Raw genomic sequence first — 26,352 nt, forward strand, 5'->3', positions numbered from 1 at the left:
GGCCCTCTCCCTACGGACAGCAATGGAAATAATATCGACGATGGGTCCAAGTTCCTGGAGACATGGGAGGTGAGTCAGTGCGAGAGGACGCGTCCTCTAAGACACTATAGGACAGTGTACAGTTCTCTTCAATTGAACATCACTTCAACTGGGTTATATTCATTAGACACCAAACGGACTGAAACAGTGACTACCTGGTCCAATAAGAAATGCTCATTTTTGTTTTCCGTTGTGTGCCCTAATGAATACAACCCTGAGTTTATTGTTATCTATCACATATTGGGGATGCCATATTGACCTGTTGTGCTGTATACTAGGCTATGGAAGAGCTGGTGGATGCTGGACTGGTCAGGGCTATCGGTGTCTCCAACTTTAACAAAGAACAGATTGAATCCATCCTGAACAAGCCAGGCCTCAAGTATAAACCTGCCAACAACCAGGTACTGACTTTCCTTCATTACTGAAGGAGTGTTTACTGATGGCGAGTCACTCAAAAAGCTCACAAGCCTGGGATCAACACAATACATTGTGAAGCACACAATGCTGATCCTATATTCTTATGTGACGTTAATTGTATCTTGTATCCCTCAACCTTCTTCTAAATGAGACTTTTCAGGACACTGAGCACCCAACGCTTGTTTTAAACCCTCCCTCAAAGGGCAGAGGCCTCGTTGTCAATATCCCTGCCCCATTGTCTTATTCACAATGACCGCTCGGTCAGGTAAAGGCCTGATTAGTGCCTTATAGTCAGCCTCTTTCCCTGATGCAAGGCAGCAATGCTTTGGTGACCATACTGCGGTTTTCCAGGCACATCTATCCCAATAGACATCCTGATTAACGGGTACATATCAATCTGATTATTTGAGTGTACAGACCCTCTTGTGCTTTCTATTGTCACCATACTGAACAACTTCCCAGGCTTCCTGAATAAAAAGCAACACTTTTTGGGGGCTTATTTGACCGTAATACACAAAGAGTCTTAATTCAAAATAAATAAATAAATTATTTGTAATCCACCATATCATTTAATTCTGTATCTTTATCAGGATAAAATACCACCACTAATTCTCTTATAATACAGTACATCCCATGTGTTGTAATAAGAACTGTAGGTGAAGTGAATAACCTCACTAATTATTTCTACTGCCAGGTTGAATGCCACCCCTATCTGAACCAGGAGAAGTTGATCAACTACTGTCACTCTAAAGGCATCTCTGTGACCGCCTACAGCCCTCTGGGTGCCCCAGACAGACCATGGTGAGGGCAGATACTTCAACTAATAATACCTGAGAGATATGCACTGAGTATACAAAACATTAAGAACACCTGCCCTTTCCATGACAGACTGACCAGGTGAAAGCAATGATCCCTTGTCACTTGTTAAATTCAATATTTCAACTCGATATTAGGAAGGTGTTCCTAATGTTTGGTATAGTCAGTGTACATTCACCTTGTATATGAATTCTGAACATACACAGCCATTTACAGTTGTCCCTGTGAAAAGATTGTGACACTGTGTGTCAATAACAGGTTCAAACCAGGGGACCCTTCGCTGCTGGAGGATCCCAACATCAAGGCCATCGCTGAGAAGCACAAGAAGACCTCTGCCCAGGTACTGTACTCTAATACCCTTTTCACACTATCGAGCCAACCCGAACCGTACTGATATTTTCTTTAACCTGGGATCCCATTTACATGTCCACTTTCCTCTCTGTCATCCTCACTTCAGGTCCTGATCCGCTTCCATATCCAACGGAACACGATTGTGATTCCCAAGTCTATCACCCCCACACGTATCCAGGAGAATTTCAAGGTATTATCTCCCATAAATTCTCCATTATTTGATGAGGTGTGTCATCGGATTTAGTTCACACGTGTGGCTTTGGGGGTAATTGTCTTTTTGAACCATGCAGGTGTTGGACTTTCTGTTGAGCGATGAGGAAATGAAGACCATTCTGGGCTTTAGCAGGCACTGGAGAGTCTGCCCAATGAAAGGGTGAGACCCTACCTGGTTCATTTTGACCAATGTACTGTATTTTATAGTATACACTCTCTCTGCAGAGGCTCAAACTGTTTAAATAAGTATTATGAAGTCAAATTTCACTCGAATCATCATTTTGATGTGATGATGACAGTTATGTTATGCTGTTACTTTTCTTTGAATTCAAATATACTTCGTGTTAATTTTGATTTCTGAACATGTGAAAAACTGTACTGTCTCTGAATGGTGTTTTGTTTTACTTTGTCACCCAGGAGCATGAAGCACAAGGACTACCCATTCAGTGCTGAATTTGAAGGAAACAGTGGATTCACAAATGTACATCTCTGATGTCTGCCCTCTCTCTGTTCTCGTTCAGATTCATTCTTATTTCTCCCGTTAAGACAATGTGCAGAAATAGCCACCCTTGAGCTAGTTTCTTGCGAATACCCTCTTGTGCTAGCGAATACCCATACATACTGTGATTTTAGTATCTGTGTGTTGCACTATTGTATTTCTCATGAGATATACACTCTGACCTATATTATTGCCTTCTTTCATAGCCTAGTGCACAATGGTCATTATTTTTTCAACAATCATGGAAACATAATTTGACATAGGATCGATATTAATGAAGTATAAAAAAGCTTTTGGTTTCTGGTTTGATACTGTAGCAAATCCAAGGTGCCAGATTTCCTAACGCACAATACAGTGTTTGTGGCTTCTCACATGACCGAGTTTGTTTTACAGGCCATATATAATCGTATGACTTTAAAGAATTGATGTTAGCCATAGGAATTCATAGTTCAACCATAGGAGCTGGGTATGTCATACCTGGTCTTACGGAAGTACGTTTCAGAAATGCCACAGTGGTACATGGACATTGTGTGTGTGTGTGTGTGTGTGTGTGTGTGTGTGTGTGTGTGTGTGTGTGTGTGTGTGTGTGTGTGTGTGTGTGTGTGTGTGTGTGTGTGTGTGTGTGTGTGTGTGTGTGTGTGTGTGTGTGTGTGTGTGATGTACAGTATTACATATCAACTGTGAGATGTTTCATTTTTGTTTCAGAGATAAAAATGGCCAAAGAGTGTTCAACAACATATCTTCATGAACATAGGTCAATGTACTATTAGGATAAGCTATGTTCATGAAGATATGTTGTTGAACACTCTTTCACTCAAATGCTTAGTCCTTTGGCCTAGAATGAGTCATTCACACTCCTTGCCTTACAGGATGAGAAAGCACTTCTCATTGACTTAATACTGTGTTCTTATTATATATGCAGATGATATTCATAGATCAAGGTAGTCAGATAGCAGTTTATATTTCAGGATTAGAATCTTGTTTCAAATATGTAGAAATACATGACATTTGTTACATCACACTGACATTTTCTGTGGACGTTCTGTTCGCCTCCTGAACTTTCCTGTCTCTCATGAACAATGTCAAAGTAGTGGTTGAGTCTATATACAACTACTGGACTTCTCGCTGTATGTCCCCAGTGTTTTTCACAGACAGGAAGACGGGCACTAGGAATGGGTGTCAGGTCAGTGTCCTTTCTCTGTCTTTAGCTCCAGTTCCACTCTGAGGTTTCAGTACTCTGCATGCAGAGGGAAGTCTTTGTGCTTGTTGCCCCTGCAGCGAGGAGGAGGGTACGTCAGGGAAGAACAGGTGAAAGAGAAAGAGTCGAAGTCAGCATCTAGACACTCTGGACTCACCATTCCATAGCGAATCCTCTCCAGTTCCTGTTGAAACCAAGGATGACTTTCATGTCTGCGGGACTTAACTTGAAGTCGAACACCTGTTTGAAGGCGACAAAATAACAATTTAGGAGTGTGAAGGAAACAGTGGCTCTGGGGTTACGTCCCTGCCTTGAAACCAAGAGGTTGTGGGTTCAAATCCCACAATTTCTCTTTTTGCGTGCAACTCTCAATGTGAAATATACAAAAAGAAAAGGTGAAGGTGTCAGTGGCTCCCAGGTTAAATCACTGCCTTGCATGTAGGTTCAAAACTACTCGCCTGTTTGTGTACGACTCTCAATATCATATACACTGAGTGTACAAAACATTAGGAACAGCTCTTTCCATGACAGACTGACCAGGTCATCCCTTATTGATGTCACTTTGTCTTGCCCATTCAAAGGGTGAATGGGCAAGACAATATTTAAGTGCCTTTGAACGGGGTATGGTAATAGGGGCCAGGCGCACTGGTTTGAGTATATCAAGAACTGCAACACTGCTGGGTTTTTCACGCTCAACAGTTTCCCGTGTGTATCAAGAATGGTCCACCACCCAAAAGACATCCAGCCATCTTGACACAACTGTGGGAATCATTGGAGTCAACATGGGCCAGCATCCTTGTGGAACACTTTCGAACACCTTGTAGAGTCCATGCCCCGACGAATTGAGGCTGTTCTGAGGGGGGGTGCAACTCAATTAGGGAGGTGTTCGTAATGTTTCGTACACTGTATACAAAGAAGGGTAATAAGTGTGAAGGGGTCTGTGGCTCTGGTGTAAGGATCTTTCCCCCCAAAGCACAAGGTTGTAAGTTTGAACTCTTGTGCTGGCTCTTGAGCATGGTTGGCTACTAAGGGGAGTGGCTGCCACACATTTGATGCCCGGAGGGCACTGGCATTGGCTGGAAGAGCATGACAAGCGGACGGGCTAAACCACTCCTGGAAAAAGTGTGAACTTTGTTTAAATATAGGCACGTCTTTATTTAAAACTAAGGGCCCACTTTTTCCAGGAGGGGACACCAGGTATTTATCACCATGAGTTCTGACAGCCTTCCAACTATCCCAGAGTGAACGCAACTACATTCAGGAGCTGAGCCTGGGATTGAACCTACAACTCTGTACATCAGAGGTAAGATTCTTACCAGAGCCAACAGCTCTTCCACACTTAGAATACCGCTCTTTGTATATTTGACATTGAAACAGACAAGAGAGGAGATTTGAACCTAGAACCTCTTGGTTGGGAGGCAGGGATTTAACCTCTGGGCGAGCAACTCCTTCGGGATTCTGTGTAAGCACGCCCTTAGAACTTAGTGGTTTCCACATCTCTATCTAGGCAGTTATATTTGAATGGAAAATACACTGCCAAAGTTCAATAAAGTGAAACATTTTATTTGAAGTATAAAATATATATATTTTATTGAATCGATTCCAGTCACAATTGTAATTGTCAAAAAATACCTGGAAATTTTCCTTGATCCGGGAGGGCGTAGCCGACTTGGGAATGACGATCACATTCCTCTGGATTTGAAAGCGGATAAGGACCTGTGGAGATAAGAACAGGGATTGGTCCCTTAACTGGCCCTAGACCAAGAGTCCTTTTACCCAGCCAAAGAATGTAACTGTTACCATGTGAGTGTTGGACCACCACACCCCGACGACGTGGTTTCAAAACAATGATTCTTACGTTAGAAGAGACGTGTCTTGGGAAAACAGCAGACAAAACCATGACAATTGAATGTCCCCATTCTAATCCCTAGCTGTTTTCTGTAAATGCTACACAGAGACCAATATCCCATTTCATACATAGATTTATAAACAATGATTAGCCTATCACCATATATACTTGTACTGTAAGGTTCTTTGAAGAGTGGTATATCAGCCACATTAACCTCAACTTGAATGGACTTTTGTTGAAAATTCAGAACTTCACAGGAGTAAGCATGGTTGAGAATACTGTTTGTTCTGCCCTTCGTATTCCCTATAGCCAGGACCCTGTGTTTGGTGCAGTCATGTGACATGCCTGGATTTGAACCTTTTCATCAAAGTGTCCTCTTTTCTTTTCATATCAGATGGTCCAGCACCATCCTCAGACGATTTCTTTCATTGTTGGTGTAATTCAATATTTCTGGATAAGGCATAAAATACAGGATCAAATCTTGTATGTCACTAAAGGCAGAATTAAGGGAAAGTGTTGTTTCACTCATACCTGTGCTGTGGTCTTATTGTGCTTAACAGCGATGGCCTTTATCTTTGGGTCCTCAAGCAGGGACGGCTCACCAGGTTTCGCCCTGTTGAAAATGTCATTTATTTTGTGTTGACGTGAAGTCAAACACACGTCATTGTTTGTGGTGGGTGGGGCCTGGAAAAAAAATCTAGGGAAAGAGTAGGGTCCGACACTGCACGCACTCATTGAAACGTTGTCAATAACCAATTAAACACAATGCATGTTTTCAATCATTTCAGTGTACAGGTTGAGTGTATTTAATTCTTGAACCTTCTATTTGATCCAAAGTGACTGTATACACATCAGGAATATCTTAAAGTGTGATCTATCTCACCATGGTCTGTCTGGGGAGCCCAGAGGACTGTAGGCTGTCACTGAGATGCCTTTAGAGTGACAGTAGTTGATCAGCTTCTCCTGAGTCAGATAGGGGTGGCATTCAACCTGAAGGGACAAATACAAAGATGAGGTGTTGGGAATACAGAGATGGGGGGCAATAATGCCTTGATACAAACTGTATTGACTGGTTTTGTCTGTCTTGATCACCACAGACTACAGTACCTGTAGGTTGGCAGGTTTATACTTGAGGCCTGGCTTGTTCAGGATGGATTCAATCTGGTCTTTGTTAAAGTTGGAGACACCGATAGCCTTGACCAGTCCAGCATCCACCAGCTCCTCCATAGCCTATTCAATAGGTCAAGATCTAGCTCGGTAAACGGTCAAATATCTTACGGTATAATCTTGTTCGCTGGTGTCGGGGATGTTTGTTTTGAAATACAGTATACCATTTTTGTTTTCCTTACCTCCCAAGTGTCCAGGAAGTTGCTGTCACCTGCGATTACTTGTCCGTCTTCACCAAAAGGAAATAGATTCTCTCCAGGCTGCATTGACAAACAGGTCAGTCACAGGGACAATGGTCTTCTCGCTCTTAACCAGGGACAGTTTTAAAGCTGATAGAGTCATTTTATTGACACAGACACACACAGTACCTGAAAGCACATCGGGGAGTGTATTAGGTAGAGGTCCAGGTAGTCCAGTCTGAGGTCACTCAGGGTCTTCTGACAGGCTCCCTTCACCATAGACTTCTGCTGGAGAGTACACCACAGCTATTTGGGAGAAACAGTTATATTAGACTGCTGCAGTGCATGTTGAAATACAATTTAAATGCCAATATTATCCTATGGACAAATTGAAGTGTCATGGTGACGTGTGGCAGTTGAGTAAGAGTGCACCCAGAACAAATGATAGTACTAGCATGACATTGGTGACTATACAGAGAGCATGTACATGACATGCCTTCAGCCCGTATGGAGCTCTTTGTCTGCCTGGCGTCTAGTGGGAAATCATATGACCAAATCTACAAACATGACTAATGATTCTTGACACGTTTTCCACTTTTTGACACAGTGACCAAGTCGATAATCGTCCTCACCTTACTGACGACGAAAAGCTCCTCTCTCTTCACCACCCCCTGGCCAATCATGGTGTGAATGCCATCCCCGACCTCATCCTCATTCTGGTAATAGTAGGCTCCGTCTATGTGTCTGTAGCCTGCAGAGATGGCCGCTTTCACTGCCTCTGCTACCTTGCCCGCATCTGCCTGCACAGGGATTCAGAGGAATTACAGATTAGGGCTATATATTGTGTTCTATTGTGGTTACCTCACACTTGATTTAAGCCTCTGACAGAAAGGTTACAGAATACTGTAGAAATACTCATCATGATAGATGTATGATTACACTGTATAATATAATCCTCATCATTAATATCACAGAGTTAGGCCATAATTTAGTTACCTATGTTGGTAAATTCAAGTATAGGCTAAACCGCAATTCCAAGTGTGACAGTAAAACATTGGTGCAAAATTAAGATGCTTCATCTTGCTCATCATCATAGTTCATTAAAACTCTCAGGATATATGGCAAATGAGAAGACTGTCATTTATTTGAACATAAACATACCGGTAGCTGCCAAAGGAAAGAAACAGTTAACTGCCTATTGTTGATTCCATGAGTTCAGTTCAACAATGATCAACGCCATCCATGCAAGATGACTAGAAGAAACACAATTTCGCTTGATCTTACCCTCCATGTCCCCAAGCCTACGCTAGGCATGCTGGCCCCGGTGTTGAGAGTTACAGTTGGTGTGGGTGTCATCTTTAAAGATCTGCTGTAGTATCAATCCTAGGATCCTGGGTTGTGAGAGGAGAGGATCCCTGTATTCAGAGTGGAAGGAATAAGGAATCAGTGTTCTCAGTGCAGCACAAAGAGCTGAAACACAGATGTGAGGAGGGTTACGGGGTTTATGTAGAGGGAGAGCGACTGTGTTTGTTTGGTCACGCCTGCCTCCCGCAACCCTACATCTAAAGCAGCGAACGGGGACAGAAAATGGGGAGTGATGGAGTAGCTGAATGAATCAACATGTATACGTGTGTGTACGTGTGCGAAAGAGGGTTTGCTTGTCACAGTGACTAGGCAAACATTGTTTACTTAAATAATTCAGGATGTGATGAAGGAGGCAATTCGTGCTAACGTTGATTGAGTTGAAGAACATATGATATAACAAGGTCAAGTATACAGCTCTGTCGGTGTTGATCAGTATGTGTAGGTTGTCGAGAGCCAAATCCTCTTCCTTATACAAGGTAATAACCTGCTCACAAATAGGCGAGTTTTTAAATACAATATTGGAGTGATTTTTGACCTTGCAATGATTGTGATAAAAAGGACACGTCATGGGGATTTCAGCAGTCAGAGACTCATGGTCCAATGCTTGAGACACTGACTGTTGAAATCAGCATCCTGTGCATACAGTTTTGTATGCAGGTGTGACTAGCATAAAATGTATGAAGGAGGCCTAGCATAAAAACACAATAGATTAAACGCATCAGACCCACAACCACAGACTCCATATTTTATGCAGATCTGCAACACAAGCCTCAAAAGCATAGCTAGTTTACTAAATGTGAACCTTTCAAGGTCAGGCATACTGTTAGCAGTGTGGTTAAGGTTAGGTTTAAAGTCAAATTTTAAGGAGAGAAATTGTAGAAATGGGCGGGGTTTAAGACTTGACAACTACTGACGGCCCTGAAGAGCCTGTCTAGATGCCTCTGGAGCCACAAACTAGCTAGCTAGCGTCTGCAGTGCACACATTGCTTCATGCACGTTTATCTAAACTTGAGAAAAGTGGAAATGTACAAACAAAGGATGAAAGTCTGAGGGTGGGGCTGGTTGTTTCAGGAGTCCCTAAAACATGAACCTCTACGGGATCGGTGTCCTACCCGCGGGACGGTTGAGCTAACATAGGCTAATGTGATTAGCATGAGGTTGTACGTAACAAAAAATAAATCCCAGGACATAGACATATCTGATATGGGCAGAAAGCTTAAATTCTTTTTGATCTAACTGCACTGTCCAATTTACAGTAGCTATTACAGTGAAATACTACCATGCTATTGTTTGAGGAGAGTGCACAATTATGAACTTGAAAATGTATTAATAAACCAATTAGGCACATTTGGGCAGTCGACACAAGATTGAACAGATATGCAATGGTTCATTGGATCAGTCTAAAACTTTGCACATGCACTGCTGCTATCTAGTGGCCAAAATCGAAATTGCGCTTGGGCTGGAATAATTCATTATTGTCACGACTTCTACCGAAGTCGTTGCCTCTCCTTGTTCGGGCGGTGTTCGGCGGTCGACGTCACCGGTCTTCTAGCCATCATCGATCCATTTTTCATTTTCCATTGGTTTTGTCTTGTCTTCCCACACACCTGTTTTCAATCCCATCCATTACCTCTTGTGTATTTAACCCTCTGTTTCCCCTCATGTCTTTGTCAGAGATTATTTCTTGTTAGTATTGTTTTTTATGTGTATAGGTGCGTGACGGGTCTTCGTACCCATATTTGTTTGTTCGTTTCTTATTAGTGTTATGGAGCATGTATTTGGACTTTCATTAAAAGACTCCATTTTACACTCCGTTTGACTCTCCTGCGCCTGACTTCCCTGCCACCTATACACACGACTCTGACAATTATGGCCTTTCTCTTGCATTTCAAAGATGATGGTACAAAAAAATACATTTTTTTTTTTCCATTGTATTATCTTTTACCATATCTAATGTGTTATATTCTCCTACATTAATTTCACATTTCAACAAACTTCAAAGTGTTTCCTTTCAAATGGTATCAAGAATATGCATATCCTTGCTTCAGGTCCTGATCTACAGGCAGTTAGATAGGATACGTCATTTTAGATGACAATTGAAAAAAAGGGTTTGGTCATTAAGAGATTTTTAAACAACCAGAATTACAATGTCATACTCTGTCACGTTCTGACCATAGTTCTTTTGTATTTTCGTTGTTTTAGTGTTGGTCAGGACGTGAGCTGAGTGGGCATTCTATGTTGTGTGTCTAGTTTTCCTGTTTCTATGTTTGGCCTGATATGGTTCTCAATCAGAGGCAGGTGTTAGTCATTGTCTCTGATTGGGAACCATATTTAGGTAGCCTGTTTTGTGTTGGGTTTTGTGGGTGGTTGTTTTCTGTCTTTGTGTCTCTGCACCAGATAGGACTGTTTCGGTTTTCACGTTTTGTTGTTTTTGTATTTTGTAGTGTTCACGTTTATGGTCTTTATTAAACATGATGAACATTTACTACGCTGCGCTTTGGTCCTCTCCTTCGTCCACAGAAGAAAACCGTTACATACTCATGTCACAACGCCCATAAAGGTAACCTGCTATATGGCTTATAATGTTAGCTAGTCAGCTAGCTTGCTAAATAGCCATTTTCGTAAATTAGCTTTGACCAAAAAAATATGCATAATCGTTTGTCTCTACATTAACTAACATATTCCTCACAACTGTATTTTTTTTTGCATGATTCGTTATTTAAGTGATAATGCCCGAGAAGCCGGTGTTTGGAGGATATATTGGCACAGGTGTTGTTAGACCCCAGCTGTTGTCACCCAGGCAGAGGATATTACAGTCGTGGCCAAAAGTTTTGAGAATGACACAAATATACATTTTCAAAGTCTGCTGCCTCAGTTTGTATGATGGCAATTTGCATATACTCCAGAATGTTATGAAGAGGGATCAGATGAATTGCAATTAATTGCAAAGTCCCGATTTGCCATGCAAATGAACTGAATCTCCAAAAAACTTATCCACTGCATTTCAGCCCTGCCACAAAAGGACCAGCTGACATGTCAGTGATTATCTCGTTGACACAGGTGTGAGTGTTGACGAGGACAAGGCTGGAGATCACTCTGTCATGCTGATTGAGTTCGAATAACAGACTGGAAGCTTCAAAAGAAGGGTGGTGCTTGAAATCATTGTTCTTGCTCTGTCAACCATGGTTACCTGCAAGGAAATACGTGCCGTCATCATTGCTTTGCACAAAAAGGGCTTCACAGGCAAGGATATTGCTGCCAGTAAGATTGCACCTAAATCAACCATTTATCGGATCATCAAGAACTTCAAGGAGTGCGGTTCAACTGTTGTGAAGAAGGCCTCATGGCGCCCAAGAAAGTCCAGCAAGCGCCAGGACCATCTCCTAAAGTTGATTCAGCTGTGGGATCGGGGCACCACCAGTACAGATCTTGCTCAGGAATGGCAGCAGGCAGGTGTGAGTGCATCTGCACGCACAGTGAGGCAAAGACTTTTGGAGGATGGCCTGGTGTCAAGAAGGGCAGCAAAGAAGCCACTTCTCTCCAGGCAAAACATCAGGGACAGACTGATATTCTGCAATAGGTACAGGGATTGGACTGCTGAGGACTGGGGTAAAGTAATTTTCTCTGATGAATCCCCTTTCCGTTTGTTTGGGGCATCCGGAAAAAAGCTTGTCCGGAGAAGACAAGGTGAGCGTTACCATCAGTAATCATGTTGTCATGCCAACAGTAAAGCATCCTGAGACCATTCATATGTGGGGTTGCTTCTCAGCCAAGGGAGTGGGCTGACTCACAATTTTGCCTAAGAACACAGCCATGAATAAAGAATGATACCAACACATCCTCCGAGAGCAACTTCTCTCAACCATCCAGGAACAGTTTGGTGATGAACAATGCCTTTTACAGCATGATGGAGCACCTTACCATAAGGCAAAAGTGATAACTAAGTGGCTTGGGGAACAGAAATTTGATATTTTGGGCCGATGGCCAGGAAACTCCCCAGACCTTAATCCCATTGAGAACTTGTGGTCAATCCTCAAGAGACGGGTGGACAAACCAAAACCCACAAATTCTGACAAACTCCAAGTATTGATTATGCAAGAATGGGCTCCCATCAGTCAGGATGTGGCCCAGAAGTTAATTGACAGCACGCCAGGGCGGATTGCAGAGGTCTTGAAAAAGAAGGGTCAACACTGCAAATATTGACTCTTTGCATCAACTTCTTGTAATTGTCAATAAAAGCCTTTGACACTGAAATGCTTGTAATTATACTTCGGTATTCCGCAGTAACATCTGACAAAAATATCTAAAGACACCGAAGCAGCAAACTTTGTGGAAATGAACAGTAGCTATTCCTGTAAATCCACCGTGGTTACTCCCGCTTCCAGTAGTTGATCTAGAAGTGTTGGAGAGACTCCAGAAAGATATGAAGCGTGTTGATCCATCTGATTTGTTTAAGAGATGTCTGGATACTGTGTGTCAAGGTTTTGTGGCCATTTACACAGATGGTTCAAAAGATCCAAGGACAGGACGTGCTGGGCCGGCATTTGTCGTGCCGGAATGTGAGCTGGCAGTCAGGAAAAGTATTACAGATCATCTGTCTGTACATACGGCGGAGCGGATGGCCATACTGTTGGCCTTGCAGTGGGTGCAGGAGTAGTAATTTGTTCTGGTTAATGTGCAGTGTTGATGAGTCTCCAGTCCTTTAGCTCACGTAGCAGACAAGACCTGCTTTATGAGGTACTACAAACCCATGGCAGGATAAAACAGATGGTTATACAGGTAAGATTTACTTGTGTCCCAGCCCATGTGGGGTTGGAGGGGAACGAGGCAGTTGATGTACTGGCTAAACAAGCACTTAGTAGTAGAGATGTTTGATGTTGTAGTTTCAATGAGCACGGCAGAGGTAAAAAGCCTGATATGAACAGTGATGGTGCAGAGATGGCAGGAGCAGTTGAATAGAGATACTAAGGGCAGGCATTCATTTCAAGTACAGAGGAAAGTCGGTGAGGGGAGGACAGCAGGAAGAGAGACTATTTTTACAAGATTAAGGGTGGGACACATCCGGTTGAATAAGACCTTAAAAGTGATTAGAAAGCATTTCGCTACACCCACAATAACATTTGCTAAATATGTGTATGTGACCAATATAATTTCATTTGCAAGCATCCAAACAGGAAAGTGGGATTATTGCCAGGAAACAGAGACCATGGAGCATGTATTGCTACAGCGTGGGCAGTATCAGAGAGAAATAAAGAGGCTGAGATCTAGTATGGGGGAGAAGGGGATACAGGAAATTAGTTTAAAACGTATTGTAACGAACGTCATAAGATAGTCTTACATATTTTTTATTTTTTAAGAGCAACGGAGCTGGCAGGTAGGATTTAGTGTCTCCCTGTTTCTGGCCCACACTCCAGTACAGTAGGTGGAGGTAATGCACCATAACTTTGGATGCCAACCGCCGATCAACCCCACCGAAGAAGTAGCGTTTTGATCACACAGCACTCGCGTAGATGACAGAAACGTTGCAGACAGGAGTCGTAGCCAATGAAAATGCTTTTTGAAGGCGACATGACATGCGCATTATACACTGTTGATGACTTCGCTAGTTGTTTCGACCGAGCTTTGAAACTGGATCGCTAAAATAGATAAAACATTGTCTCCTTCGTTAGATACGACAATGCTACAGTTTTTGGTGAGTTGATGTCGAAATGAAAACGATGTATTGCAAACTTAGTGCGTCTCTTTGATGTGTTTATTGATGATAGGCTAATTATGTTGTATGCTAGCTAGATAACCAACCATGCATTGTCAGTGCTGCTGACCTAGCTAGTAAAAACAACATGTGTTCCGTCTTGATTAACACTATTTATAATCTTGCAGGCTGGGTTTACCTTGGGAAACGTTGTTGGGATGTACCTCGCTCAAAACTACGAGGTACTAAGAGGGGCAACTATCGCCGCGGACTAAACTCCACTACCAACCGAGCAGAGTAAGGCTTTGGAGTCTTAACTACATCGACAAAGTCAATACTTAAAAAACATATATTATGAAACGTCTACCCTGTACCAGTGTTTGTCCTCTGTAGTTGCGTGCCTGTCTTTTGTTTGCTGAATTCCATACTTTTCCAATGAACGTTAATCAAATACAACCACCCTCTTTCCTTGTTGAGATTCAATTGGCGGCACATGCGCTGAGTTGCCATCTTAGAGCAACAACAATGCGCAAACAGTCTGTGGTTGTAGTGGATTCACTTTGATTTAATTTATTTTTTTAAATATGGTATTCAGCAAAAGAAAAGCATGCAACCAGGACAAGCATAAGTACAAGGTAGGCATTTTATAATTCATTTTTTTCTTCTAGTATTGACATTGGGCAAATCGATGTAGTCCGAGAGAGATTCCAAATAGCCTGGTCTCTGCTCCAATTTCCTTCACGGTGGAGTTAAGTCCGCTAGGAAACAACCCACTATACGTGTCAATGGTTCCCCTGTGTATTTGCCTAACACACAACAGGCCTATGTCATTGAACTCTTTCTTTTTGGCACTCTTCTCTGATCACTCCACTTCTGTTTAAGGTCCCCAACATTTCCAAAAAGATAGAAGCTTTCAAAAAGGACGTGGAGGCAAAGAAGAAACCTCCGGCAGAGTAAAGAAGAGATTGCTCAACAACATGGATAGAATGAAACGGGCAGATTGAAGAGATGGGGACTATTGGAACAACAAGATGCACACTGCAGAGGATAGATACCAAATGTTCATCTCGTTTAATATTTAATATCAAAAGCAGTATGTGTACTAAGGTTACACTGGCAGAGGAATAAATTGTAAGAATGTCTTCTCTAAGCAGGGTTTTCACAGTGCCTGGACTGGGCCAGTGCTCTTTTTGTTTGTGTTCTTAAATGAATTAGCTACTTTTCAAGATAATGTTATGATGGTGCTATTTATGAGTGGATATGGAAAGATGACTAACTGCTGTGGGAACCTCTACACTTCAGGAACCTTGGCCTTATCCTTGCAAGCAGCTGGGCAGGGCAGTCCTTAGCATTTCTATCAAGTCTAAACATGGCATTTTTACAATCTACACTTGCCATTTTTGACAACTGAACAGAGTGCAGTTACTGCTTTTGAGTGATGTTATCATATGAATAGAATTGAATTGGGAGGCCTGTTCTATGGATTGTATTTCTGTGGGTGTTACGGTACTGAGAATAAGTAGCTCATGTAAGTTGCATTGTTTGCAATTCTAATCGAAATGCTGCTCTCTAACATCGTAGGCCTCATTCAGATGTGAATACAGTTGCTGAATTTGGTTCTGTTGTCATAAATTGAAAAGAGAAAGGTGTTGCATCACATAAGATAGTGTTGTCTAGCAAGGGACCCCTACTCCAATACTTCATCACCATCTAGTAAAATAGATTGTTTTGTAGGGCAGTTATTCTAACTCGCCATGTGTATTCTTAACATCTATTATCCAGAGAAGCATTCTTTACACGAGTCACAGCAATTTTTCCTGCGAGCATCTGGGTATGGTATGCCGGTATGCCAGTTGGCCAGCAGAGGTCAATGTATTTCCATGTTTTCTTTCCACTGTTCTCTGTAAATAACAACCAATCCACCAGAGGTAACCAGAGTTCTATTTTAAACTTGAACAGACAAGATAAACTAAAATATACATTATAATTAGGGCTCTATTCAATCTGGAAAGCTGAAGCGTTACAGATTCTGCCATAGAAATGTAAAGGTCATTTCTGATTTAGCCAACATAAGCAGCGTTTAGCATGAATGCAGTCTGATAAATCGGGAATAGTGGTGTTTGCTTAGGTCTGGAATGAAGTGTAATGGTTGGAATGGAGTTAATGGATTTGCATCAAACGTGAAACCAGTCCATTCGGCCATTATTATGAGCCGTCCTCCCCTCAGTAGCCTCCACTGATCGGGAACATCGCCTTAACTTTTATATCAAGCTGGAAAGCTGGATTTCCACCATGAGGATTGAATAGAGCCGTACTAAACTGACAGTGTTTGGTTTGGGCTTGGCAAGGTTTGTGGTAGAATCACTTTTTGTTTTTTGTTTTCTTGCCCTTCATTCCTGCTGTTTTCTTTTTAGTTGACTCAGGCCATCCAAAGCCTCGGAACGCCAGACAGTCAACTGCATTGTGGGAAATGTAGTAAACATTCTGCATGGCTGCTGGACTGAGAATGTCCACTTCTGACTTGGTGGCTTTGGCACTGACTGATCTCTTCTTGGATGACCTCCTCTTTCTCTCAGCCTTTTTGACAGGCCTGCCACTAGGTGACCTTGACTTTCTGGATTTTGTTGATTGTGTAGGCTGTGGACAAACCATTTGATAATCACTATAGAATACATGGAAAAGTTCATGTTAAGCAGTATGTTTTAGTAATGTAGGCTACTAGCTCTACACTGCACCCTAGACCAGTGATCAATGTATGCAACAACTGCATCAATGCTTCAAAAACTACATCCAATTTACTGTACCATTGTGTGGACATTCCTCTCCTATTTGATTTGTGAGATCATCATTCATTCTCTGCAAATGTGTCACCAAAGAAACCTGGAAACATCAGGGACATCACACGAATAGGTTACTTTTACTTTTGCCCACATCCCAAACCTTACCAAGTGGCATTTTTCTATTAGGTCCTTGTGAACAAGTGAAAACTATTTTTTTTTACGTCAAATGAAATCACACCACTATTGAAATAGAAATAGTTATGCTTACCAACCTTTCAGTGTAAGCGTCTGGCAGAGAGACGATTTCCCATGTGTTTGTATCCTGTTGTCGTAGAGACTAGGCTTGTTCTTGGTGTTTGAATAGGCAGCAGGCTTTAACAAGGTTGTCCCCCGTCTCTGTGCTGCTGGGCATGGCGTTAGTTGCTGTCTCGCGTGTCCTTTGTCTCCCACAAAGAATGTCTGTTTACATCACCATGGTAATCTGCTGATTATCTCCTGGCATCATGAATATATTACAAAAACACCCATTCCTTATTCACAATCAATAAGCTATTTTGCTTACCGTTAACTTTGGGATGGGAAAAAAACAACACTTTCAGACGAGAAATCATCACGTATTCTCACACTACCTGATCTCCAGGGAAACTGTGTGGAATGCACATAAGTCAGGCAACGCTATCCTGAATAGGTTGTAAAAAGGGCTGGAGTCGAGAGTGTAGACTTCCTAAACATTATCCATAGAAAGATGTATACTAATTAAAACCACGGATCTCTTTATTTAGAAAAGACAGTATATGAAGGACAGAATTATCTTACAAGTTTCAACGCTGATGTCTTTCAACAGAATAATGCCGCTGTACAGGACAGTCATTGCACATACCCCTGAACAAAACCAATATTATTATTATTACCCTGTCCTATAATTATGACAAAAACACACAAACAGCATTATCCAAACACTGCAAAACACATCTAGGAACACATCCTCCAACTGCCGGAACTCATACATACATATACTGTAGAGTATTTCCAGTGATTGTAGGTAGAAAAAGAGATATTGCATTGTTTCAAATGAGAGGTGCTCTGAGTAAGGCATTCATTTCTAATCGAAACTGGCACTCATTACTTTGGCACAAGGTTAGGGTTTCTGAAACAATGTCCGGTGTAACTGCAACAAGTGTAAAGAAATTATCAACATTGTGTTAGGTTACTGCATGTGCCAATCCAAGTGTAGACTACTTTTCAATGCTTAGATTGTGATTATCATGTTATTGCTATTCCACCAGTTCCACTCATACTTACATACTGTATAGGTAGTGAGGAGGAAGCCATAGTTGTTTATCTTTACAATTATTGTACATTCTGAACCTGAGAACCTCAAGATAAGCTGTTATTTTGAAAGCTTTTGCATTCAAGAAAACTCCGAACGTCAAATGACTTTCTTCTTCACCTGTGTGGGACAAACTTGACATGTCTTTTGAGACATACTCCAGAAGCAGACATGGTGCTGACTCAATAGACAAATGTAGGTGCATTTACCAAAACACCCTACATATACCAAATTGTGAGTGAGAGTACATTTTGAATTTGTGTTCTAAAATTGGAATTTCAACAAAAGTCACATTTTGAAATATTGTATAAAATTTCAGAATATAGTTTTAAATATGACATATTCAAACAGAAGTATAAAACTGCAGCCATGCAGACTTAGATTCCACAAAGAAGCGCAATACAGTTACACAATCATCGTTCAATACAAAGATAATACAACAAAGGACATCTCAGGCGCCTACACAAATTCCCCGGAGAGAAACACTAAAGACTACACTAGATTATATGAAAAAGTGACCATGATCATGTCTTGTGTGCTTGTGTCATCAGAGAATGTTCCATAACCTTAAGAGAAATTTACAGAACACTCAAGAGAATACGTAATGGCCTTGACAGCCCAAGGTAGTTCTGCTTTACAATGAAAGAAATTGACTCGACAACAGATGTCATAAAAATCAGCACCATTGTGTGACAACTACTGTGTATTCAGCGAGGGAGATCAGCCTCACAAGGACAGGTGTAGCCCTTCAGCTGTTGTGCTGTTATTCAAGGTTAGCTGCTATGCGGAAGTGGGGAGGTGGACTGAGGGCTGAACCAAGACAGCCATGACACCTTTGGGAGGACAGAGAGTGAAGCACACAGGACTCTTGGGGTTCCCAGAGGGAGTCAGCCTTCCCACGTTGGGCCGATGAACCCCCTCAAGCCTCCCGATCCCTGGTCAAACCCTTCAGATCAGCCTCAAAAAAGGTTTTCCTGTGTCCTTATCCTTTCTTTTCTCTCCATCTGGCCAAAGGCTTCACAGACCTTTATAAACATAAATTAACTACCACATATTACTTACAGCAAGGTTCCCCAACTGGCGGGCCGGGGGCCGAATTTGGCCCGCGGGTGATTTTATCTCATTTTTTCCTCATTGTTGGACATAAAAAAATATTTATTTAAACTTAAAACACCAGGAAATCAGCTCCATGTGATTTTAATTTTGGAAATCTGTTCCCAAGTATTCCCACGCATAATAGAGAGACGTGATCGCATCCAAATGTAAGCAATTTTGGAAGTTATTATCTTTTGTCAAATACTATATCTGTTTGGGTTTTTTGCAGTTAATTTTATGTATACAAATTATTTGTAATTATGTTGTTTCAGCCCCCTTGACCATCCACTCAAGAAAAAAACCCATCCCGCAGTAGGATCTAGTTGATAATCAATGACTTATAGGAATATCTGTTAGTGATTACATAAATTAAAATACTATTAACCTAGAAAGGGTTCATGTTGTTAAATTCTCCCTTAATTCTCCCCAACACTTTGAGGTTGGAATAATACTGTGAAATTGTGAAAATGATGATAATGCCCTTTAAATGTAAGAGCTGTTTCTTCCCGTTTCTTTGGGATGGAGTTTTGGTCTGCCTGGTGACATCTGCAGGCGGGGTAAATTAGTTAATAGACTGATAAAAGAGTTCAAAACCTGTCTGACAATAACAGCTAGTTTTCCCCTCCCTACTCAGACCACTCCCAGATTATGTAGGAGTAAGTGACATATGTAGGTAGATATCACACCAATTAAACAATAGATAGGAGTATACTAGAAAATAGTATAAGAAGGCAGATGTGAGTGCATTTACCATTCTGGTAAATACAGGAAACCAAAGATTAGCAGATGGTGTAGTAGTAACATAAGATACATGGATAACATATAAATATAAAAGATAGCTGAACATTAAAGTAACAAACCACATGGTAACATAGATCATGAGACCGTGGTAATGGAAATCTACTAAGGGACGTTCTGACCCTCTGACCCTTGTATATTCTCCATTGTGCTGACAGATTGACCAGACAAAGCGCTTACTAGGCGCTTTGACACACTAGATTTATAGTCTATTCATTCCACTAAAGAAAAACATACATACCAGAGAAATATGCCTATAAGCAATTGGATACCCTAGGGATAGCGGGGACAGAACAAAGAGTGCATTGATTTAGTGGTGAGGGGAAGGACACAGAGTATGTTGACACTAAGATAGAGGGTCTGACCACTATTGTAATTTAACTGAAAGCAGATGATGAGCGTTAGTATGTGTGAACAAGCAGGAAGCCTGAACTAAAAAGATAATGATGGCACAAAGAATAGGGGAAGTATGCTTATTTGCATATGGGGTGGACTCATATGCTATTTGGGTATAAAGAGCGAACTAGTGCTCTGGGAGAGAGGGGGTTCGGTGGGACATTCGAGATGGTTATAATATTGTAAATAAAAGCATGTTTTGATTTCACAAGTTCTGATAAAGCGTTATATTTCTGAGATGATTTTCCACGACAACAGTCCAAGCAAAATTCTTGCTAGAGAAATTGCTCTTGGCTAAGAAGCTATTTTTGTATATGTTTTACTATTTTAATTGAAAACAATCAATCAATTGTTAGTCTGTTAATACAGAGTACTATCTTTCCAAAAATGCCTTTTTTCTAGAAATATATAAATCAACCACAATATCATCTGCAGCTATGAGATTTACGAACTAAAACATAATGGCTGTGACCATAAATAAATACACATGTAACAACATAAACTAAAAACAGTGTCGGTACTTAAAATGTACATCTTCATTAAAAAAAGTACATGCCATGGTTTTAAAATGAATTATTCCACAAAGCACAGAAGCGAACCAAATTGAGTGAGAAAAAATGAACTGGTGGTTTGGACATAGTGGTTGGATTGGTTGTTGTGACTGACAGAATAGTGACACTATTCCACTTAGCTTGTACTGTAAGAGCCTGCTCCTACCAAGTTGCCATGACATCGTTATTAGTGTCTATATCATTACTGTACAATTTCTGCATGGATACAGGTGATTACAAACAGATGTTCTATTTTTGCCACATATTTACACGAAGATCACAGTAGTCGTAGGCTTGTGTCCCTGGTATGTGTGTCCTCCCCGCTCATTGGGCCTGTTGTAGTAGACCCTCCCATTGGATAGGCTGTGAAAACACCTCTCTCTCCAGCCACATTTCATAGCTGTAGTGGAAGTCCTCCGGCAGCTCAACACGCTGGCCCAGAACGCTTTGCAGGCAGTTGTCCACCGGGGCAAACTCGCCGTTCTGGTTCTTGTCGTAGCGACGGCTGTTGAACTTCTCGATGCTCTCCCTCAAGGCGCACTCCTCCGCCTGGAAGTCCCACGGCCGTGCGTCGATATCTGGAGGACAAAAAAGCAACAGAGTTTCATTCGCAGGTCTATTAACTTGATGAACAGCACCACATAACCCTATCCATTGTCTCTGTCGAATTTCTGTTTGGAAAATGCGTTATACTGTTGTTAAAGGACAATAGACCTCAATAATCAATCAATACAGAGAAAACAGTGAATTCTGGGATTTAAATTACAGCACAGGGACATGCTCTCGATTGATGCACAATCAAGAGGATCCTGTCGTTCTGTATCACAGCCTGGTACGGCAACTGCACCGCCCTCAACCGCAAGGCTCTCCAGAGGGTGGTGCGGTCTGCACAACGCATCACCGGGGGCAAACTACCTGCCATCCATGACGCCTACAGCACCCGATGTCACAGGAAGGCCAAAAAGATCATCAAGGACATCAACCACCCGAGCCACGGCCTGTTCACGCCACTACCATCCAGAAGGCGAGGTCAGTACAGGTGCATCAAAGCTGGGACTGAGAGACTGAAAAACAGCTTCTATCTCTAAACAGCAATAACTAACTTAGAGAGGCTCTTGCCTACATTTTAAAATGTATTTTACCTTTATTTAACTAGGCAAGTCAGTTAAGAACAAATTCTGATTTTCAATGACGGCCTAGGAACAGTGGGTTAACTGCGTTGTTCAGGTGCAGAACGACAGATTTCTAGCTTGTCAGTTCAGCGATTCGATCTTACAACCTTCCGGTTCCTAGTCCAATGATCTAACCACTAGGCTACCTGCCACCCCATTGAGACCCAATCACTGGCAACGTTAATAAATGGATCACTAGACACTTTATACAAAGTTACTCTAAATAATGCCACTTTAAATAATGTTTACATATCTTACATTACTCATATCACATGTACAGTTGAAGTCGGAAGTTTACATACACCTTAGCCAAATACATTTAAACTCAGTTTTTCACAATTCCTGACATTTAATCCTAGTAAAATTTCCCTGTCTTAGGTCAGTTAGGATCACCACTTTATTTTAAGAATGTAAAATGTCAGAAAAATTGTAAAGAGAATGATTTATTTCAGCTTTAATTTCTTTCATCACATTCCCAGTGGGCCAGAAGTTTACATACACTCAATTAGCATTTGGTAGCATTGCCTTTAAATTGTTTAACTTGGGTCAAATGTTTTGGGTAGCCTTCCACAAGCTTCTCACAATAAGTTGGGTGAATTTTGGCCCATTTCTCCTGACAGAGCTGGTGTAACTGGGTCAGGTTTGTAGGCCTCTTTGCTCGCACATGCTTTTTCAGTTTTGTCCACAAATGTTCTATGGGATTGAGGTCAGGGCTTTGTGATGGCCACTCCAATACCTTGACTTTGTTGTCCTTAACTTGCGACCAAGATTTAACTTCCTGACTAATGACTTGAGATGTTGCTTCAATATATCCACATCATTTTCCTCCTCATGATGCCATCTATTTTGTGAAGTGCACCAGTCCCTCCTGCAGCAAAGCACCCCCACAACATGATGCTGCCACCCCCGTGCTTCACGGTTGGGATGGTGTTCTTCAGCTTGCAAGCCTCCCCCTTTTTCCTCCAAACATAACGATGGTCATTATGGCCAAACAGTTCTATTAATGTTTCATCAGACCTGGGGACATTTCTCCAAAAAGTATTATCTTTGTCCCCATATGCAGTTGCAAACCATAGTCTGGCTTTTTTATGGCGGGTTTGGAGCAGTGGCTTATTCCTTGCTGAGTGGCCTTTCAGGTTATATAGGTCGATATAGGACTCGTTTTACTGTGGATATAGATTCTTTTGTACCCGTTTCCTCCAGCATCTTCACAAGGTCCTTTGCTGTTGTTCTGGGATTGCACCAAAGTACGTTCATCAATAGGGGACAGAACGCGTCTTCTTCCTGAGCGGTATGACAGCTGCGTGGTCCCATGGTGTCTATACTTGTATACTATTGTTTGTACAGATGAACGTGGTACCTTCCAGCGTTTGTAAATTACTCCTTAGGATGAACCAGACTTGTGGAGGTCTACAAAAAAAATTCTGACGTCTTAGCTGATTTCTTTTGATTTTCCCATGATGTCAACCAAAGAGGCACTGAGTTTGAAGGTAGGCCTTGAAATACATCCACAGGTACACCTCCAATTGACTCAAATGATGTAAATTTGCCTATCAGAAGCTTCTAAAGCCATGACATAATTTGGGGGAATTCTCCAAGCTTTTTAAAGGCACAGTCAACTTAGTGTATGTAAACTTCTGGCCCACTGGAATTGTGATACAGTGAATTATATGTGAAATAATCTGTCCGTAAACAATTGTTGGAAAAATTACTTGTTTCATACAGATGTCCTAGATGTCCTAACCGACTTGCCAAAACTATAGTTTGTTAACAAGAAATTTGTGGAGTGGTTGAAAAACAAGTTTTAATGACTCCAACCTAAGTGTATGTAAACTTCTGACTTCAACCGTATATACTGTATTTTATACCATCTATTGCACCTTGCCTATGCCGCTCATCCATATACTTACACGTACATATTCTCATTCACCCCTTTAGATTTGTGTGTATTAGGTAGTTGTTGGGGAATTGTTAGATTACTTGTTAGATATTACTGCACTGTCGGAACTAAAAGTACAAGCATTTTAATACACTAGCATTAACATCTGCTAACCAGGTGTACGTGACCAATAACATTTGATTCGAAGAACCAGTGGAGCTCTCTCCTCTCTTTCCCTCTGTCTATCTGGTCCATTGAGAATAGAACCTGAGACATGTGATGACAGACAGTCGTCTCTTTTCCTCTGAGGGCCTCTCACCCCTAGCTGGCCCCTGGCTTGGTTGCCATGGCAACACCTCCTTAGTTACCGGCCTTCATCTTACAGCAGTTGGCTGATTGGACGTTCAGTTACGGAGATCAATAATCAAAGGCACATAGTATGTACCTGCCACATTACATTTCACATTCATCATCAAATTCTGATTCGTTGCATGGCTTTCACATCTCCTACACACCAGTGAATTAAGAGTTGACTTCAGGTATGCGTTCAAAAGTTGATTTCCTCTGCGTCTTACCGTTGCCATAGGCCCAGTCGTCATTGAGCCTGTGTCGTACTTTCTGGTAGATGGCTGACATGGTCTTCATGTTGCTCTTCCTCCACTGGCGGCCCAGGTACTTGGTCTGTATCTTGAGCAGCTTGAGGACATACAGCTGCATCATGGCCTGTTTGACCTTCAGCGCCCTCTTCAGGATGGGAGCAGACTTGAACACCACCAGCATCTGAGAGAGGAGGAGGTGGAAGAGAAGGACACGGTGGATCTCAAAAGTGTCCCGTCACAAATCTTTGAATTGCAAACTGTCTTCTAGCCTGTACACCCTCGGCACTCTTGTAGATCTGAAAGGATCTGATAGGTTCTACAAGTGGGTACTGAATAAGGGACATATGATCATAAAGAGAGGCAACACCAGGTCTCTCTCACCATGGTCCTGGAGTGTTTCCATTTAGTCAGCTTGTTGAGGATCCTCAGCAGGTTGATGCAGGAGAAGAGATTACGCCAGCAGAACTGATTACTGTCTCCAGCTTCCTACAAATCGCAGGCAACAACAGGGTGAGGAGAATTGAAACGCCCATAAAAGAACACATATATAACGGCCTAGTATTTAGGATGGGTAGCCGGACACGGCCAGTGTCTAATCACAGCCAACAGATAAACCAAACCCATAGCCAGGTCTTTAACATTTGAACAGTCTGATGTAAACACATGGGTTTGTGATCTGGACTCACCAAGCTCTCAGCCGTGAGCTCAGGCATCTCGTGGACCACACAGTGAGGGAAGTCCAGCACACATATACTACAATGAGAGCACAAACGAGATTATTACATCCCATCTTCGTGTCAACAGTGGTGTTACACCTGTCATTGAGGTGAGAGAGACACATTTGCCATCCACACCTGAAACCCCCCTGTGTTTTGGCACCTCCACCCTGCAGCCGCCGGTGTCTTTTATGAGCAGGAAACAAATACCTGGCAGACGGAAGTCATGCCTTTATGTGGGTGCAGATGCACCTCTGGCACTGTGGCGGAATCTAAGTGGTAGTCAGTTGTAGTCAGTTGAGTCCTACCTGTTTTTGGCACTGATGTAAGACATGATGTTCTGGTTGAAGAACTTGAGGATGAGTGGGATGCAGTTAGCAAACACCAGGTGTTGAGAGACAATCTCAAACTGAAAAGAGAGAGAGAGAGAGAGAGAGAGAGAGAGAGAGAGAGAGAGAGAGAGAGAGAGAGAGAGAGAGTGAGAGAGAGAGAGAGAGAGAGAGAAGAGAGAGAGAGAGAGAGAGAGAGAGAGAGAGAGAGAGAGAGAGAGAGAGAGAGAGAGAGAGAGAGAGAGAGAGAGAGAGAGAGAGAGAGAGAGAGAGAGAGAGAGAGAGAGAGAGAGTTAGAGAGAGTTAGAGAGAGTTAGAGAGAGTTAGAGAGACACACACACAGGAAGTACAAGGTCACTGCAAAGTCACTGACTGTCTTTAGTGCACAGGAACCATGGAGGTCCAGATAAAGCACTAAGGCCCACTAGCCCTTTAACTCCTAATAATAAAAATTCCGAGCTATTAAATAATAAAATATTAATCCTCCAACCCCCAGTCTTTCTATATTTTATGAGCAGCCTGCAGAGTTCAGGAACAGACCGATTTCTCCTCGTTTATACATTCTATGCAATCGTTTACTATCATCAAAAGAACGTTCAAGACCACTTTTTGTCCGATTTTTGGGGTGTAAAAGACACTCTGAAATGACAACCCCTTTACATTCTCACGATGGGAATGAGGGGTGTTCCAATAAGAGGATTTAGCCAATTTGCTCTCCCTAGAAGTACTCAGCTCTGCGCCACGGCCGTCTAAGAGCCAGCAGGATAGGAGCCATAGGCAGACTCATTTAACCCTTTCACTGAGCTGGGTTCTGCAGTTGCAATAATACATCTTTGTAACAAGCTTCATTTGGCAGTTGGTAGTGGCAAATAAGAGTGAACGTAATCATTTTGGGCAGTAGATGGCGCTACTATAATTTTAC

At 42.0% G+C, this 26,352-nt stretch overlaps 5 protein-coding genes across 9 annotated transcripts in view; 2 read left to right on the forward strand and 3 right to left on the reverse strand.

Annotated features, from left to right (window-relative positions):
- The first annotated feature begins 305 nt into the window (after window positions 1-305).
- On the forward strand, window positions 306-2,706 carry LOC129838806 (aldose reductase-related protein 2-like). The gene is made up of 6 exons (XM_055906005.1): window positions 306-440; window positions 1,151-1,257; window positions 1,531-1,612; window positions 1,730-1,813; window positions 1,914-1,996; window positions 2,254-2,706. The coding sequence occupies exons 1-6, from the start codon at window positions 321-323 to the stop codon at window positions 2,327-2,329; spliced, it is 552 nt and encodes a 183-aa protein (XP_055761980.1). The 5' UTR covers window positions 306-320; the 3' UTR covers window positions 2,330-2,706.
- A 565-nt stretch (window positions 2,707-3,271) lies between these two features.
- On the reverse strand, window positions 3,272-16,926 carry LOC129838805 (aldo-keto reductase family 1 member B1-like). The gene is made up of 11 exons (XM_055906004.1): window positions 16,838-16,926; window positions 8,013-8,143; window positions 7,361-7,528; window positions 6,918-7,034; window positions 6,732-6,809; window positions 6,490-6,612; window positions 6,266-6,372; window positions 5,914-5,995; window positions 5,166-5,249; window positions 3,691-3,773; window positions 3,272-3,607 (listed from the first exon to the last, which is right to left on the reverse strand). Exons 2-11 carry the CDS (start codon window positions 8,082-8,084, stop codon window positions 3,565-3,567), a joined length of 957 nt encoding a protein of 318 aa, XP_055761979.1. The 5' UTR covers window positions 8,085-8,143; window positions 16,838-16,926; the 3' UTR covers window positions 3,272-3,564.
- On the forward strand, window positions 13,658-14,935 carry LOC129838808 (short transmembrane mitochondrial protein 1). Its single transcript, XM_055906007.1, has 3 exons — window positions 13,658-13,785; window positions 13,974-14,027; window positions 14,668-14,935. Exons 1-3 carry the CDS (start codon window positions 13,771-13,773, stop codon window positions 14,740-14,742), a joined length of 144 nt encoding a protein of 47 aa, XP_055761982.1. The 5' UTR covers window positions 13,658-13,770; the 3' UTR covers window positions 14,743-14,935.
- Window positions 14,973-16,924, reverse strand: LOC129838807 (small lysine-rich protein 1). The gene is made up of 3 exons (XM_055906006.1): window positions 16,838-16,924; window positions 16,590-16,665; window positions 14,973-16,422 (listed from the first exon to the last, which is right to left on the reverse strand). Exons 2-3 carry the CDS (start codon window positions 16,590-16,592, stop codon window positions 16,147-16,149), a joined length of 279 nt encoding a protein of 92 aa, XP_055761981.1. The 5' UTR covers window positions 16,593-16,665; window positions 16,838-16,924; the 3' UTR covers window positions 14,973-16,146.
- Window positions 16,927-17,321: 395 nt separating the features above from the next.
- Window positions 17,322-26,352, reverse strand: part of LOC129838804 (striatin-interacting protein 1 homolog) — a 39,682-nt gene continuing 30,651 nt past the window's right edge. For all 5 annotated transcript variants that reach the window (XM_055905999.1, XM_055905998.1, XM_055906003.1 and 2 more), the window contains 5 exons: window positions 25,410-25,510; window positions 25,072-25,138; window positions 24,767-24,871; window positions 24,362-24,566; window positions 17,322-21,313 (listed from right to left, as the gene is read on the reverse strand). In XM_055905999.1, the coding sequence (XP_055761974.1) occupies window positions 21,060-21,313; window positions 24,362-24,566; window positions 24,767-24,871; window positions 25,072-25,138; window positions 25,410-25,510 (732 nt within the window). In that variant the 3' untranslated portion in view covers window positions 17,322-21,059. The remainder of the gene's footprint in view (window positions 21,314-24,361; window positions 24,567-24,766; window positions 24,872-25,071; window positions 25,139-25,409; window positions 25,511-26,352) is intronic.

The sequence above is a fragment of the Salvelinus fontinalis genome, chromosome 39, assembly GCF_029448725.1.
Source record: "Salvelinus fontinalis isolate EN_2023a chromosome 39, ASM2944872v1, whole genome shotgun sequence".
NCBI classification, from domain to species: domain Eukaryota; kingdom Metazoa; phylum Chordata; class Actinopteri; order Salmoniformes; family Salmonidae; genus Salvelinus; species Salvelinus fontinalis.

What these genes read in the sequence shown, in the direction of transcription:
- LOC129838808 (XM_055906007.1), top strand. An exon ending in ACCTCGCTCAAAACTACGAG is followed by an intron (nt 14,028 to 14,667) that starts GTACTAAGAGGG and finishes CTTCTGTTTAAG; the next exon opens with GTCCCCAACATTTCCAAAAA.
- LOC129838805 (XM_055906004.1), bottom strand. Translation starts at nt 8,084, where the DNA reads ATGACACCCACACCAACTGTAACTCTCAACACCGGGGCCAGCATGCCT. An exon ending in ACTTCCTGGACACTTGGGAG is followed by an intron (nt 6,613 to 6,731) that starts GTAAGGAAAACA and finishes CCTATTGAATAG; the next exon opens with GCTATGGAGGAGCTGGTGGA. An exon ending in ACAATAAGACCACAGCACAG is followed by an intron (nt 5,250 to 5,913) that starts GTATGAGTGAAA and finishes TTATCTCCACAG; the next exon opens with GTCCTTATCCGCTTTCAAAT.
- LOC129838806 (XM_055906005.1), top strand. Translation starts at nt 321, where the DNA reads ATGGAAGAGCTGGTGGATGCTGGACTGGTCAGGGCTATCGGTGTCTCC. An exon ending in ACAAGAAGACCTCTGCCCAG is followed by an intron (nt 1,613 to 1,729) that starts GTACTGTACTCT and finishes TCCTCACTTCAG; the next exon opens with GTCCTGATCCGCTTCCATAT. An exon ending in GTATCCAGGAGAATTTCAAG is followed by an intron (nt 1,814 to 1,913) that starts GTATTATCTCCC and finishes TGAACCATGCAG; the next exon opens with GTGTTGGACTTTCTGTTGAG.